Source organism: Alligator mississippiensis, chromosome 1 (assembly GCF_030867095.1).
Source record: "Alligator mississippiensis isolate rAllMis1 chromosome 1, rAllMis1, whole genome shotgun sequence".
Classification (NCBI taxonomy): Eukaryota; Metazoa; Chordata; order Crocodylia; family Alligatoridae; genus Alligator; species Alligator mississippiensis.
Window position 1 is genome coordinate 199,851,785 of NC_081824.1, and position 16,933 is coordinate 199,868,717.

General features: G+C 47.3%; 1 protein-coding gene across 6 annotated transcripts in view; it reads left to right on the plus strand.

The window, feature by feature from the left end:
- TTC7A (tetratricopeptide repeat domain 7A) overlaps positions 1-16,933 on the plus strand; it is a 260,649-nt gene that overhangs the window by 198,909 nt on the left and 44,807 nt on the right. For all 6 annotated transcript variants that reach the window (XM_006268496.4, XM_019485343.2, XM_019485340.2 and 3 more), the window contains one exon: positions 10,386-10,588. In XM_006268496.4, coding sequence (XP_006268558.3) covers positions 10,386-10,588 — 203 coding nt within the window. The remainder of the gene's footprint in view (positions 1-10,385; positions 10,589-16,933) is intronic.

The window sequence follows — 16,933 nt, forward strand, 5'->3', positions numbered from 1 at the left end:
ATACCTCCACTGCTCGGGTCTGTAGAGGGGCTGTTAGAAAAGCTAAGGCAGATATGGAGCTAGGGCTAGCGTCAAGGATCAAAGATAATAAAAAGTCCTTTTTTAAATAAATAGGGAGAATGAAGAAGGCACTGGGTAATGTGGGGCCTCTGCAGGATATGCTTGGCAATCTGGTGGTTGCACAAGAGGAGAAAGCAGACCTCTTTAACAAATTCTTCGCCTCCATTTTCCTGTGCAGGGACCGGGACTCCTGGACCAGGATTCTAGACGGACTCGGGAGAAATACTGCCAGGCCTAAGGTCGGGGAGGACTGGGTTAGAGAGCTTCTGGAGGGGCTGGATGTTTTCAAATCAGCAGGTCCAGATGCTCTCCACCCCAGGGTGTTGAGGGAATTGGCAGGGGTTATTGTGGGGCCCCTGGCATGGCTTTACAAGCACTCGTGGGGCTTTGGCCAGGTGCCAGATGACTGGAAGAAAGCCAACGTAGTCCCCATCTTCAAAAGAGGGAGGACCCGGGCAACTATAGGTCCATTAGTCTTACTTCAATCCTGGGGAAACTCTTTTAGAAGATCATCAAGGAGCACATCTGTGATGGGCCAGCAACAGGGATGATGATCAAGGGCAACCAGCACGGTTTCATTAGGGGCAGGTTCTGTCAGACCAACCTGACTACCTTCTACGATCAGGTCACAAAAGCACTGGGTGCAGGTGTCGTGGTAGATGTAGTCTTTCTGGACTTCAGCAAGGCCTTTGACACCGTCTCCCACCCCATTCTCATAAAAAAAAACTAGGTGATTGTGGCATTGATGCCTACACAGTCAGATGGATTGCAAATTGACTGAAGCGTCATACTCAGAGGGTAGTGGTGGACGGGTCTTTTTTGACCTGCAGGGAAGTGAGCAGTGGAGTCCTCCAAAGCTTGGTCCTTGGGCCTGCACTGTTCAGTTTCTATATTAGTGACTTGAATGACGGGGTAAAAAGCAGCCTGTTTAAATTTGCTGATGATACGAAGATTTGAGGTGAGGTGGGCATGCTAGTAGGGAAGGACGGATTACAGCAGGACCTGGACAGGTTACAGGGGTGGGCTAACGAAAATAGGATGGGTTTCAATACTGACAAGTGCAGGGTGCTGCACTTGGGCAGTGGAAGCCAGCAGCACACTTATAAGCTGGGAAACTCCCTTCTCGAGAGCACGGTGGCAGAAAGAGATCTTGGAGTCATTATCGACTCCAAGATGAACATGGGCCGACAATGTGAGGTCAACCGTGTGAGGGCTTAACCGTACCTTGTCATGCGTCCACAGGTGCATCTCAAGCAGGGCCAAGGAGGTGGTCCTCCCCCTCTATGCGACACTGGTCAGGCTGCAACTGGAGTACTGTGTTCAGTTTTGGACGCCGCACTTCAGGAGGGATGTGGACAGCATTGAGAGGGTCCAGAGGAGGGCCACCCGCGTGATCCGGGGACAGCAGGGCAGACCCTACGAAGAAAGGCTATGGGACCTTAACCTGTTCAGCCTTCGCAAGAGAAGGCTGAGGGGGGGACCTGGTGGCTGTCTATAAACTCACCAGGGGGAACTAGCAGGGTTTGGGAGAGACCCTGTTCCCCCTAGCGCCCCCCAGGGTAACAAGGAATAACGGCCACAAATTGTTAGAGAGTAGGTTTAGACTAGACATCCGAAGGCACTAGTGCACAGTCAGGGCAGCTAGGATCTGGAACCAACTTCCAAGGGAAGTGGTGCTGGCTCCTACCTTGGGAGTCTTTAAGAGGAGGCTTGATGTCTACCTGGCTGGGGTCATTTGAGCCTGGTTTTCTCTCCTGCCTAGGGCAGGGGGTCGGACTTGATGATCTACGAGGTCCCTTCCAAACCTACTTCTATGAATCTATGAAAGACCTGTAAGCTATGAGTTGTTTGACCACTTATCTTCTACTGCCTGTGGGTTTTCTTTGAGTGCTCGTGTCCCAGTGTCCATCTCAACTTCCTAAATAGGTCCAGCTATAGGAAGCATGTCTTCTGTACTTAGGAACTGAATTTGCTATGCACAAAGGAGGCATCAGCTGCTTGTTACATTTTGCAAAAGCCTTTTTTAAAATGAGCCACAATATTGAGAGTGACCTTGTACAACTGTGCATCGGTTTCTTGAGTCTTCAGTAATTGTAAATAACAGCTGGGTTACCCTTTGAGTTCTGTGCAGCCTGCAACCAAGCAATTTATTAGTTATGGGAATGAGAAATGTCAGGCAGGCCCTTGTATTCCAGTTACAAATAGTTCCTGGCCCTTTCCCTGACAAAAGACAGCCTTGAGAATGCAAACTAATTGCCTGATTTAAATGAACAGGTAGCTAGGCTCCACTTCTAGAGCAGGGTCCATATTACATGATGATTTCTCCCTCTCCTCCTTCTCAGCATATACCTGGCATACCAAATGAATCGGCTAAGTACGGGGTGTATCTTGAAGAATTCTCTGACTAGCCCACATCCACAAAAAAGCCTTATGCGTAGTGGTGTGATAATGGTCAACAAGGATTCCACCATGGCAAGTAAATGTCAAGGCCATGTGACTAGAGAGGGGTGGGAGAGAGAGGGAGATCCCTGTGATCTTTAATTGCTGTTGAGAGCATACCTGTCACAGAGGACTACCCACATATTCAGGGTGGAGCCCCTTCTGAAAGCAAGTGAATGTAGTGGAACAGCAAACACATGACCAGGCAATTTTGTCCTTTTACCTAGAGCCAGGGGTTTTCAACCTTTTTTAAGAAGTTTACCCCTTCTGGTGGTGGCGGCCGGATGCAGATTGGGGGGGGGGAGGCACACATGTGGCAACTGCCACCCACCGCCCCGCACCGTCCCGTGCCACCACCTCCATGCCCCACTTTCCCACAGCCAGTCGCATGTGCGGCTCTGCAGGCTGCTGATGGACCTCACACCCGGCCAATTACGTGCCACTTGTCAGCTGCCTGCAGAGGCACATGTGTGACCAGCTGTGGGAAAGTGGTGTGGGGTCGTGGGCAGTGGCCGCCACGTGAGCTCCTCCCTCCCCGTGTCCGGCCAATGGGTGGCACTTGTGCGGCCCACAGAGGGGCACCACTACCCTGCCCCCCTGGGCCCTGCTCCTGGGATGCAGTGGCACAGGGTGGTGCATGGCAGTGCTCCGTCTCCGCCGACACGCACATAGCCCCTAGGACCTTTCCAAGTACTCCTGGGAGTACTCATACCCCCCATTGACCACCCCTGACCTAGAGCATAGAGAAAACACTCCCAGGTTGTCTCCCTGCTGGTCACTTTGCTGTGGTTTATTTGTAGCCTTGTTAAGTGGTGCTCTTTATGCAGAGGATGCTAGATCTGTGCTTCAGATCCAGCTGACACAGAGCAGAATAGTGAGATACAGTCAGTGTGTGGGCAGCTGTCAGCATTCAGCATTGCATCTCAGATACCAGCGATTGTGCTCAAGCTTCAAAAGGCTTGAGGTTGTGCTCCGGGGCAGTTCACATGGCGAAAATTCACTTAAAATACCTTTGATTCCTTTGGCTGGAATTCCCATTGTTCTTCTTTTATGGTGAGGATTCCACGCTGACAAGGTAGAATTATTCTTGATACCACTTTGAAAAACATAGGAACCCCAGAGGAAAGTCAGCTTAAGGAACAGCATTAAGCTGTGCTGCTCTTATTTGCACTTTGATGTTGAAATGGCTGGTTAGAGTGTTGTTACTTCAGAGCTGGAATGTTTAACAGGATGCTGCCAAATAATATTTTTTCTCTGAGAACAAAAAGCGGCTTGGAGATTTAAGACAACAGCTCTCTAAGCTGTGGTACAATCGTGGTGTATGCTGCTGGTCTTCAGAGAGCTAGTACGTAGCAGGTTGCTGGGACCTCTTGCTTTTTCCAGTTGTTTCTGAGTGACCAGGTTCTTCAGTGTAAATGAAGCTAGATACCAGCAGAAATGGTTGGAGCCCACATATTGGGATGTGATGTTTCTGAAAGAAGAAAATGTATACCACATTCAGATACAGGACCTAACATTAAGATTGTAGTCATCAGTGGAAATGGAGTTGCTAGACACTACAGAGAGTTGCTGGAGGAGGCTTAAGCCATTAGCAGGAGAGAGATGTCTTAGGTAGCAGGGGAAAAAGAGAAATAGGTACTTGGGTAATTGTGAGGCCCGTCCCAAAAAGGCTTCTGGGAGGAGGCCAAGCTGACACCCAGTAGCGGGGGGTCAGCTTTGCGGAACCTGGAAGCCATGGGATACTAACCTAATGCATCTGCTGATCTGCTAAAAATAAAAAAAGGAAACTGCAAATGAGTAATGTAATGGCTCTGGAAGAGTACCTGAACTAACAGCTCCAGAAAGGGGAACTGCGGCATGGCCTAAGGAACTCCCTTTGCCGCTCTGGAAAGGGAAACTGCGGCAAGGCCTGAAGTGACCCTGCCTGGCAGCATGCAATGCCTCTTGCTCTAACCCATAAAAAGTCATAAGGCTAAAAGCTAGTATATAATTGAAAAAACCAAAAATAATAAAAGGTAAAAAGGTATAAAGGTCATAAAAACAGGGCCTTAGGTAAAACTACTTTGGGGAGGACAAGGCTAAGGACCCGATAAAGGAGGAAGTCTTGCCACCCTGGATGCAGGGTGGGGTTCCCGAGACCTATCAGGTAATAACATAGGACAGGGTGGGAAGTGCCTTTCCTTCAGCCCAACGCGCTAGCGGCTTATAGGCATATAGTAATATCTTAGTGTGTGTGTGTTGTTTTCTTTGCAATAAAAAACTATATTTAAGTTAGTCCTTGGCATGTAACTTGTGAGTTACTCACCTTCCCCTTTTAGGAAGGGAGGAAGCCCCTACAGTAACACATGCCAAGGAACAAAGGAGAGAAAGGAATAGAGTGGATGGGAGGAAGTGGTTTGGAGCCTAATTCAGCACCATTGAAGTCAACTGTATGCTCCTGTTGATTTCAGTGAGTGTTATATCAAGCTTCTTGTAATGAAAAGAAACAGTGAGGGACTCTCCCCTTCCCCCCACTAAAAAGCCACAACATTTGTTTCATTAAAGACCATTAAAAATGACTGTCTGTATTAAAATTTAGCAGTATAGGTGGTACTTGAGATGGTCTTTCTTTTAAGTGGTCTCACCATAATGCATACAGAGAACCCATGCACTCTTCATCCAGTTCAAATAATGGGACTGTTGGAAGCCAGTGTGCCCAGCAGACAGTTCTGTATCCATGCCTGCAGCTGCAGCTTTTTGAAACCATCACTGCAGTAATGCAGAAAGAAGAGTGGCTCCCTGGCTGAGCAGTAGGAATGATCTCACTGAAATTAGAAACCTTTCAAGTAAAAAAACAAAAAACCAAAAAAACAGCTTGTCTTCCATCTTGTTGTTACTGTATGTACCCAAATACAGGGTGACTTCGAAATTAAGACAACCCTCCATTAATTGGATTCAACACATGGAAAATTATAACAAATTTATAAATATTCCATGTCTAGTATCTAATTGTTGTGGGGAGGGGTTTTCTTAAATTCAGAGTTGCCTTGGATTTGGGCAAATATGGTACCGCAGCAGTGAGGGTCAAGTGGCCTGAACCCTGCTGCTTGCCCCCTCCATGCCTGTGTCCTGTCCCACCGGCCCTCCTCACCACTTCCCCCCTGCCTTTGTACCTCTGCACCCACCCCTCGTGCTTGTTACCTCCTGCTGCTGCCTCCGCTCCTTGCCTGCCACCCCCTGCCCCACCATTTCTATTTCACTGCAACCCTAGCTGCATAGCAGGACCAGGGCCAGAGCAACCATGTGCTCCGTGCCCCGTGCCGGAGCCCAAGCCAGAGCTGTGGAAGGTAAGCGGTGGCAGTGGGACGGAGGGAATGCAGGTGGGATTGCAGGTGATTGCTACAGTTCTGATTTTGACATCAAGGTCAGGGCTGGAGTTGGGGAGCTGCAACAGCCACCTGCTCCCCACCCCCTTCTTGTAATCAAATCCAAGACCAGGGCTTTTTTTCCCCCATGTTAAACAGAGGGGAAAGTTCTCATCTTGGATTTGAATAAATATATAGTCACTCCATCAGATGAGTAGCTCTTTTGCTTTTTTGAGGCCTGTATCTAGTGTCACAACTTTTCCAGACTGAACTGTTCTCTAGGGATGCTTATACACATGAGTGGGGTTTATTTCCCCTGAAGTGAAACAGTTGGTTTTTAATTTGTGGCTTTTTAATTGTTACCCACCGTTTCAGTTTAGGAGCTTCTATCACTGACAGAACAGTGACAGCCCACCATCAGGTCACCCCCCCTTGCCCCCTGCTCCCCCGAGAGGGGGAAAAAAAAGGGCAAAGGGCCTAATACTTCCCCCCCCCCCCCCCCCCCCCCCCCCCCCCCGCCTCACGGAGCCTGCCTCCTTCTCGCATAGCCAGGTGGCAAGGTGCCAGCGGCCCCTGAGCGGTGCTGGTGCCCCCTGATCCTTTTCTCCGAGGTGGCAACAGCCCCAGGACAACACCTGCCCGCTAGCAGCCTGCCCAGGGGTGCTGTACCTGCATTGGAAAGGTTCAGGGGCCACCGGCATCTTGCCCCCCGGCTGCAGGAGTGGCAGGCAGGCTCCGTCAGGAAAAACAGGATTGGGCTTGCCATCCCCCCCTCCCTCCTCCCCCCCCCCCCCCCCCCCCCCCCCAGCAGAGCGTGCCTGCATGAACTGCCACCGAGCCATACAGCCCCTGGGCTATGGGGGGCCCAGTGCTTCCCTGTGTGGCAGCAGTGCCCCCCAGGGGCTGCCCAGGCAGGATGCTAGCTGGGGAGATGCTGCCTCAGCTCGCAGGCAGCACCTGAACTAATCCAACAGTCCACAGGGTGCTGGAAGCCTGGACATGCTCAGGGAAGCTCAGGCTTGGTGGGTTTCCAGTGCCCAGTACAGTGTCCCTGCTGCCTTCCCACTGCCTGGAACCACCTGGGAACCCACTGGCTTGCCCCGGGTCAGTGTGGGAAGGCAGCTGGATGTGCTGTCGGCCAGAGAAGGTGGTAGGAATGGTGCATGGATTGCTGATAGTGTGCCAAGCCCGAGTTTCTGCAAGCCTGACTAGGCTTCCAGCACCCCATGCGCTGTCCCCGCCACCTTCTCCAGGCACCAGACATGTACATATTCACAATTTTTTTATTCACAACAGGATAATTTGCCCCAATCAAACTAAAATACATTTGAGTTGGTCTAAGTTGCCACACTCAAATACATTTTAACACAAAAAAAATCATGCACGTGTACTCGGTGATGCCATTATGTTAGGCAAATAACGATTTTTCATCATTTTTTGTCACGTGGACATGGCCCCACCATCATGTATACAAGCACCCTAGAGGGTTGCTGCTTTACCAACAAAGTAACCAGTTGGAAGTGTACTTACAACAAGACTGGGTGATACTCTGACAGTGGTTTTCAACCTTTTTTCTTTTGTGGACCCCTAAAATATTTAAATGGAGGTGTGGACCCCTTTGGAAACTACAAATGGAGATATGGACCCCCTTGAATTGTAAGTGTGGGTATTTGCATACTTTTGATTGATCATAGTCATCTTTCGTGAACCCTTTAGACGTAGCGTGAAGACCCCCAGAGGTCTGCAAACCACAGGTTGAAAACCAGTGCTCTATGATTCTACCTATTGGAAAACTTGAAGACTGGTGAGACTAGGACAGTAACTTTAATATAATTATGAGAAGTATTAGCCAGATAAATGACATGACTCCCTCTTCCTTTGTCCTCATCTGTCTTTTAGTTCTGTGGAGTTATAAATTCATTTACTTCATCTGTAAATAAAAGAAATGACTAATAGAAAATATTTCTAGGAAGCACAGGTTTAATGTTAGCCTAAGTGATTTCCCTTAGCATCTATTTTTAGTTAGCTAGGTGCTCTCCCTTCCTTATTTGCCTTCCTAACCAAAAGCACTCTTGTTCTTCCTTTTTGCAAATTAAGCTGCCTATACCATCAAATTATGTTTTATTGACTACTGAGCCTGCAAAGAAATGGACTGAGGTTTAATCTGATACATTACCATAGCATAAAATACAATATGTAGATCTTATTTAGATTACATATTGCTTTTCATCTTTTTAATAATATTTGTTATTACTAAAGATGATTTACAGGCACAGTTGAAAGGAAAAACCAAGTACTCTTCAACATTGCATATGTTGTGTTCACTGCTATAAGGGATGTCACATTCTCCCCTTCTGTCCCAACATACTCTGCCTCGTAAGAGCAATGAGTTGTGTTATGACATTGTTAGAGTGCTAGTCACGGGCAATATTCTTACTGGTTTTATTTTCATTTATGTTCCCATTCAGCAGAGTAGTTAAGCATGTGTGTAACTATAAACTTCTGAGTAATCCCACTGATTTTCAGTTTGACTTGTCCAGTGTGTAATTTCAGACACATGCCAGATCCACAGATTGAATAAAGGCCTTTGCTTCTAGCTACATGCAATGTGCTCTTCTCCCTCTCTGCACCCATAAATGGATGCTGCTGCTGCATTTTTCCTGCTGGTGTGGTGCTGGTTCTTCCTGCGTGCAGTGAAATCTTGACCCCTCCAAGCCATCCCTTCTCGTAGTCGATGGCAAAACTCCCATGGATTTCAGTGGAGTCAGGATTTTCACCCCTGGTTTTCTGCTGCTAGTTTTGTGTTAGCTTTGCAAATGAAGTATTTTTTTTTCTTCAGGCTGTGAGCTGTCACTTTGCATGTGATAACTATGCTAACTTGAGTATGCACATTGTCAGCTGCCATGCAGCACTTGGCAGGAAAACACTGTACTCCCAGGGAAGTGCAAGTAAAATATTTTCTGCCCACACCGTTTTGAATAAGGTTCAGTGCAGGCTCAGCATGACAAGATACATGGCCTCATTTTCTATTATCTATAGATATCTGTACCTTATTGGAGCTAAGGAAGAGAATGAGCGCTGAGATGTTATGATGATTAATTATGCAGTTTGTCCTGCAAATAAACCATAGAACTTCACAGAGTCTCTGAGCAATTTGTAAAGAGTGAAGCTGTCATTGGAAAATGAAGGTTTTGCTCACGAAAGGTGCCAGATTGATAGCACTGGAGAACAAAATTATCTACAGCATGGTCCAGGAATGGTCAGCTGCTGAGCAAGCTTCACCGTAACTGTTTTGATCAGTGATTTTTTTTTTTTTATTTTTTTTTTTCCAACCATGGTGCTGTCAGATCCTTTCAAGAGTGCTGCTCAATATTAGCACTCTTGAGTGTGCAAATACCACATGTAATTCGCAAGATAAACCCAGGTTTCAAATAAGAATTCACAGTGCCCAAAATTTTCTGACCTGTTGTGGTTCTTTGCAACAGAAGAATGGCTCTATTACTTTTCAGAATGAAATGAAAGAAAGCTAAGATCTGGCTTTTCCAAGTCCAAAAGGTTGAAAACCACTGGTCTACATGATCCACCCATGAGCTGAAACACTGCCATTCCTTAGAGGCATTAAGGAGAATTACTCTATTTTATAGATCGTTCCAAAGCTTCATGTTTGGATTCATGGCTTGGAGAAAACTGGATGTCCTATTTTTGAAGACTTTTGCAAGACCCTAAGAACATTAGAAATTAGGTTTAGTGCATAACAAATGTTATTCAGTGTTTTTATTAACAAATGCATTGATCGTGTCAATAAAGCACATTAGTATTCTTGTTCCATTTTTTATTTGCAAGAACAATTTAGTACAGCTGCCACTTGCTGAGGAGAGTAAACAGAGCAATCTCATTTGCAGTCATTGACTTCATTTTTGTATCGTACTGTTGGGGATTCGGTGGGTACGTGTTTGCATACATGAGTGATCAATATTACATTTAACGCATAATATGATTTAATCCCTGTAGTACATTGTACATGGACTTTTTATAAGTTTATGAAGACATTGAAAGAGTTATTAAACTAAATTTGGGAATGAATGATGGTATATGGTATTTTAAAAAAACCAAAATGGAAGTGTCAACTTGGTATCCTGTTGTTCTCTTGCTGTTAAAACTCGCTACCCAGCTATGGCTTGACAATGCAGGTTGTGTTGCTAGAACACTGTTCTGTTAAGAGCCAAATCCTGAATAGACTTAGACCCTGATTCAAAGAACACCTAAGTACACCCTCAAGTTTGTCTCTTTTTCATAGCAACCTCTAAGAATGTTTTTCAAGTGTTCTAGGGATGCTTTCCTGAATTGAGACCTTACCCTACATTTAGTAATAAGTACTGAGAACAATTTCATTCAAGGAAGCTACTCACAGCAGTAGTAAGCAGTTATCATAACAGTAAGCATTTTCATGATCCAATCTTTTAAGCTTAGTACCTTTCAAGGGAGAAAGTGTAAGTAAAGGTTACTGAATTATTTAAACTAATGGTAGTTTTTGTTTTATAGCTGAGCTTTTCATGGAACAACAGCATCTCAAGGAAGCAAGCTTTTGTATCCAGGAGGCAGCAAGTCTTTTCCCTACATCTCACACTGTGCTGTACATGCGTGGGAGGCTTGCAGAGATGAAAGGCAGCTTGGAGGAGGCTAAGCAATTGTACGATGAGGCACTCACAGTGAATCCAGCTGGAGTGGAAATTATGCACAGCCTGGTGAGTTTGCAGGGGCTCAGCTTCATTATAGTGTTCATGTGCTTGATTAATTGTAATAAGAGGGAAGAGGACTAATGGTAGCAGTGGATGCCATTGTCTTCTTAATACAGAGGGTGAGTTACTTTATCCCAAGAATAAATTGGGTAGCTTGAACCTCCTATTTCAAGACTGAGTTGAATGTCGTTAGCTAATTAGGCTTGTGTCAGAAGTAAATATTTTAATTGTTGCAACACTGATGGTTTTGGAAGTTCATTTACTGCTTTCTTCCTGTCTTTGGTATTCTTTCTGCTAACTCCCATGTGTTCCCAGTAAGCAATGCACTTATTTATTAAATCACACTTTCAAATGTATGAAGACCAGTGATTCTCAACCAGGGTGTTGTGGCAGATGCTAAGAAACTAAGCTGATAACCACAGGCTGGTCTCTGCCTAGGTGATTCCCCGTTCCAGCTCTAGGCCTCTCTGTAAAGAAGCAAGAATTGTACTCTATAAATTTAGTTTTTGAAATTGAGTGCTACTCAATTCACAAAAGTTACGCAGGGTGCCTTGAGTCTAATAAGGGTTTGAGTCCAGTGAGGGGTGCCTCAAGTCCAAAAAAGTTGATAACCACTGATATAGACAATGTTTGTAAATCTTTGTGCCTAAATTTTTGTGCCTACCCAAGACTGAAGCAGATGATGATCTTAGGTTGAACTTTACCACTTGCAGCTTTGTGAAAGGTTCCATCCTAACTCCATGTTCTAGGGACAGTGTCACCCTTTGATTTTGGCAGAGGGAAGGAGCAGAAAAGTCAGTGCCAAGTAGAATATACTTCCCTCCCAAGTCTGGACTAGAACCCAAGCCCTTCAGGGAGTCTCACCATCCCTTGAGTGCTGGTTCATATCTGTGGAACTTGCTGCCTAAGTGCATGTATCATCCTTCTGTAATTCTTGTCCGCAGTGGCAGCATGTAATTATTGTCAATAACTCCATTAGCTTGAGTTGCTCCTGTGGCTTTAATAAAGCCCTCGTGTGCATATGTATAGTGATGTATTCTTTAGTGACACGATTACATACTTTTTTTCTGATAGGGGCATCTGCCTCATAGAATGCATGGGATATACCTACTCTAGGGGATGTATCAGGATTGTGTGGTAGCAGGAGACTATTGTCTGTAGGGCCTCTGCTTTGTTTATTGTAGAAGTTAGAAGGCGTATGATGAAAAGGGGGTTTTATGGTTAAGGAAGATAAATGCTGCCAATGATTCAACCTTTACTCCTGCCAGTACTAAGGGCACCCAAAATGGCCAATCTGTGCTCTGGCCCATTGTACCTTCCCCTGACCTCACAGTTTTATAAAGTTAAAATGTTTGTGAAGCACTCTAAAACTACAGTGATGAACATCATAAAAACCCTTTGAAGGAAGTTCAGGCCTTGGCTATAGCCACACACTAATGAATGACCAGAAAATACTGAACAGCTACTCATTAACTGAATTCTGCCCATTCAGGACACTGCAGGAGACACTGATCCTGTGAGAATTAAAGACCATATCCTAAGTGGTATCTTCTCCATAGATTCATAGATGTTAGGGTCGGAAGGGACCTCAATAGATCATCGAGTCCGACCCCCTGCATAAGCAGGAAAGAGTGCTGGGTCTAGATGACCCCAGCTAGATACTCATCTAACCTCCTCTTGAAGACCCCCAGGGTAGGGGAGAGCACCACCTCCCTTGGGAGCCTGTTCCAGACCTTGGCCACTCGAACTGTGAAGAAGTTCTTCCTAATGTCCAGTCTAAATCTGCTCTCTGCTAGCTTGTGGCCATTGTTTCTTGTAACCCCCGGGGGTGCCTTGGTGAATAAATACTCACCAATTCCCTTCTGTGCCCCCATGATGAACTTAAAGGCAGCCACAAGGTCGCCTCTCAACCTTCTCTTGCAGAGGCTGAAAAGATCCAGTTTCTCTAGTCTCTCCTCGTAGGGCTTGGTCTGCAGGCCCTTAACCATACGAGTGGCCCTTCTCTGGACCCTCTCCAGGTTATCTGCATCCCTCTTGAATTGCGGCACCCAGAATTGCACGCAGTACTCCAACTGTGGTCTGACCAGTGCCCGATAGAGGGGAAGTATTACCTCCTTGGACCTATTCGTCATGCATCTGCTGATGCACGATAAAGTGCCATTGGCTTTTTTGATGGCTTCGTCACACTGCCAACTCGTGTTCATCTTGGAGTCCACTAGGACTCCAAGATCCCTTTCCACCTCCGTGCCACCCAGCAGGTCATTCCCTAGGCTGTAGGTGTGCTGGACATTTTTCCTCCCTACGTGCAGCACTTTGCATTTCTCCTTGTTGAACTGCATTCTGTTGTTTTCTGCCCACTTGTCCAACCTGTCCAGATCTGCTTGCAGCTGTTCCCTGCCCTCCGGCGTGTCTACATCTCCCCATAGCTTTGTGTCATCTGCAAACTTGGACAGAGTACATTTGACTCCCTCGTCCAAGTCACTGATGAAGACATTAAAGAGTATCGGTCCAAGGACCAAACCCTGCGGGACCCCACTGCCCACACCCTTCCAGGTCTAAACCGACCCATCCACCACGACTCTCTGGGTGCGACCCTCCAGCCAATTCGCCACCCACCGGACCGTGTATTCATCCAAGTCACAGCCTCTTAACTTGTTCACCAGTATGGGGTGGGATACCGTATCAAAGGCTTTCCTGAAGCCTAAGTATACGACATCCACCCCTCCTCCTGTGTCCAGGCATTTCGTAACCTGGTCATAAAAAGAAACTAGATTGGTCAGGCACGATCTGCCTGCCACGAACCCGTGCCGATTTCCCCTCAGCATAATTTGTCCTGCCGGGCTCTCGCAAATGTGAGCCTTGATAATTTTTTCAAAGACGTTGCCAAGGATGGAGGTGAGACTGACTGGCCTATAGTTGCCCGGGCCCTCCTTCCTCCCCTTTTTGAAAATGGGGACCGCGTTGGCCCTTTTCCAGTCCTCCGGGACTTGGCCCGTGCGCCACGAGCGTTCAAATATTCCCGCCAGTGGCTCTGCAATGATGTCGGCCAGTGCCTTCAGCACCCTCGGATGGAGCTCATCCAGGCCTGCCGACTTAAAGGCATCCAGTTCTTCCAAGTGACTCTGCACCGTCTCAGGGTCTACGCATGGAAGTCTGGCGCCTTGCTGCTGCCTCTCTACAACCCCAGTGAGAGACTTGTCATGCCCCTCACTTAAGAACACTGAGGCAAAGAACTCGTTGAGGAGTTCAGCCTTGTCCCCCCTGTCTGTCACCAATTGTTTCTGCCCATTTAGCAGGGGTCCTATTCCTCCCTGGGCCTTCCTTTTACTCCCTATATATCTAAAAAACAATTTCTTGTTGTCTTTTACTTGGGTTACCATCCTCAGCTCCATGGTAGCTTTGGCCTGTCTAACTGCCTCCCTGCAAGCACGAGCAGAGGAGGTATATTCATCTTTGGTGATTTCTCCCTGTTTCCACTTTTTATGTGCTCCAATTTTGTCCCTTAGGCTGCCCTGGATTTCTCTGGTCAGCCAGGGAAGCCTCCTGGCTCCTTTTCCTCTTTTGCCTCGCTCGGGGATTGTCTTGCTTTGTGCCCGAAGGATCGTTTCCTTTAGGCACAGCCACCCTTCTTGGGCTTCCATTTCTTCAAATCTCCTACTCTGCAGTGCGTCCTTGACTAATCGCCTGAGTTCATTGAAATCAGCTTTCCTAAAGTCTAGCACTTTCATCCTACTAGTTACCTTACCCACTCGACGTCTTATGGTGTATTCTATTATTAGGTGATCACTGTCCCCCAGATGGCTACCAATCTGGAGGTCCGCTACCATGCCATCTCCCGTTGCCAATACCAGATCCAGCATGGCATTCCCCCTAGTGGGACCATGTACCTCCTGTGTCAGGTGGAGGTCCTGTACACAGGTTGGAAACCTGCGTGAGCGGTGGGACTTTGCTGTCTGCGTCTCCCAGCAGATGTCCGGGTAGTTTAGGTCCCCCATGACTACCGCCTCTTTAGCTTTTATGGTCTCTGAGAGTTGCCTCAGGAGTCCCGAATCTCTTTCTTCCCCTTGGTGTGGGGGTCTGTAGCAGACCCCTACCACCAAATCCCTTTCTCCTTGCCTCCCATGTAGCCTAACCCACAATCCTTCTACTTCCTCATCCTTGGATTCCATCTTGATGAGGGTTGATGTATATTGCTCACTGACATAGAGCGCAACCCCCCCCCCCTTTCTTCCCCACCCTGTCCTTTCTGTACAATCTATAGCCCTCAATATGTACCGCCCAGTCATGGGACGAATCCCACCAGGTTTCTGTTAGCCCCACTAAGTCATAGGTGTTTAGTGCAAGCAGGAGCGCTAGTTCATCCTGCTTTGTTTCCCATGCTCCTAGCATTAGTATATAGGCACTTGAGCCCTGCGACTGGTGCCTTTGCTGCCCCCCCGCTCCGAGTCCCAAGGGGCCCTTTGATTCTTACCTTCTCATTCCTTACCTGTGCCGTAGTGCTGGCCTCCCCATGGCTTTCAGGTTCCCAATGCTTTCTTTCTTCAGGCTGGGCTGTCCTTGTGGGTGCCACATGGTTTGGTGGTCCACAGCTTCCCCCGCCCTCATCTTCCTCTCCCCCCGACGAGCCTAGTTTAAAGCCCACCGGAGGAGATCCGCCAATCTAGAAGAAAACACACGCTTACCTTTGGGGGACAAGTGAAGCCCATCCCAGCTGAGCATGTCCCTCGTCGTGATGTGCGGGTCATTGTCCAGGAAGCCGAAGCCTGCCTCGAGACACCACTGCCGAAGCCGCCAGTTGGTCTCTTGGATGCAGTTCTCCTGCTGTCTTCCGCGTCCGTTCACTGGTAGGATGGAAGAGAATACCACCTGTGCACCGAACTCCTTCAGCACGCCGCCCAGAGCACTGTAGTCTGCCATCAGGTGATCAGGGGTTCTCCTGGCTGCATCATTAGTACCCACATGGACTAGGACCATGGGGTAGTAATCAGTGGGCTTGATCCTGGCCTGGATTACCTCCGTCACATCCCAAATCTTTGCTCCAGGGAGGCAGCATACCTCTCGTGCTGATCCAGTTCTTAAGATCTTCCAGAAAGGCATCAGGTCTTGATTTGAATATAATAAACTTTAGGCAGCCATACAAACTATTGGACTTAGTTCAAGAGTAATAAGCTGAATCACAGAAGTGGGCAGCCTATGGTTTTACATGGCTTCAAGCTGCATACAATTATGGGATGTGGATGCACAAAGTTGCACAGGCAGACTTTAATTCTCATGTTTCCTAACTTAGCTTTTTGCTACCTTAATAATGTTCTTTTAATGTAGTTTTTGGGCATAATAATTAAATGTTGGGTTCTTTAGCAGAAAAAAGGGGTAAATATAAAAGTACCTTCTCTGCCTCCAGGAATTCTTGTTTGATTTCTAGTGTATTTACCATCCAACTGATCTCGTCATTTGTCAGGGAAAAGTCTACTGTAGACAGTGCTGCTTGTCCCCAGTGTTTCAGCAGCAATTAGTGAAACAGCCATGCCTTTCCCTATAGGCTGTGAGAACTAGGTTGTAAAGCCTATATTTGGAAAATTCCAACTTCAGCAACATTGTAGACACAAATTAAGGGGACAAATCTCGCAATGAATGAGCCTGTCAGCTTACTAATAACTACTTTTACATCAGGGTAAAGTCAAAGTAGTTAAACAAATGGCCTTTTTGTTCACTTACCTGAAAACAGTTGTGTGATTCATAGCGTTCCAAACAGCTATCAAGCTTGTGTGCTTTCCAGACGGAACAGAGTTGTTAGGTAGATAGAGGTGTTAAAGATAAAGCCCATGGGCCTGGCCCACAGTGCTGCCTTTGGGTCTTAGATTGGACCTAAGTGGCATGTGGCACATGCCAGACTGGCCCCATGCATTGCATGGGGAAAGTGGGGCTGGTCCATAGCGCACACTGCACCCAGGGCTGGGCTGCAGCACATGCTGCTGGCAGCGCCCTCATCCTGGATCCAGCACAGGGGACCAGTCTGTGGGCCCAGTCCTGCTGAGGGCCAGCACAGCACCACTCATCTGGCCCATGGGGCCTGAATTAAGTTTGACACCCTGCTAGTAGAGCAGGGCTATCCAACTTCTAGGTAGAGAGATGTCACATGCCACACAAGTTGCAGATCCAGAAAATGCTCCATCCTGGGCTCTCTCCCTCCCCTCACTCTTAGCATGGGCAGTTTGGGTCCCCAGTCCTCCTTCCTGCTAGCAGCACCGTACCTAGACTCCTGGTGGCCCCGGGCAAACTTTTAGTATTGGCCTCCCCTTTGCCAGAGATAATGATAATAATTATCATTATTTTCACCATTTTTGGGTCCCT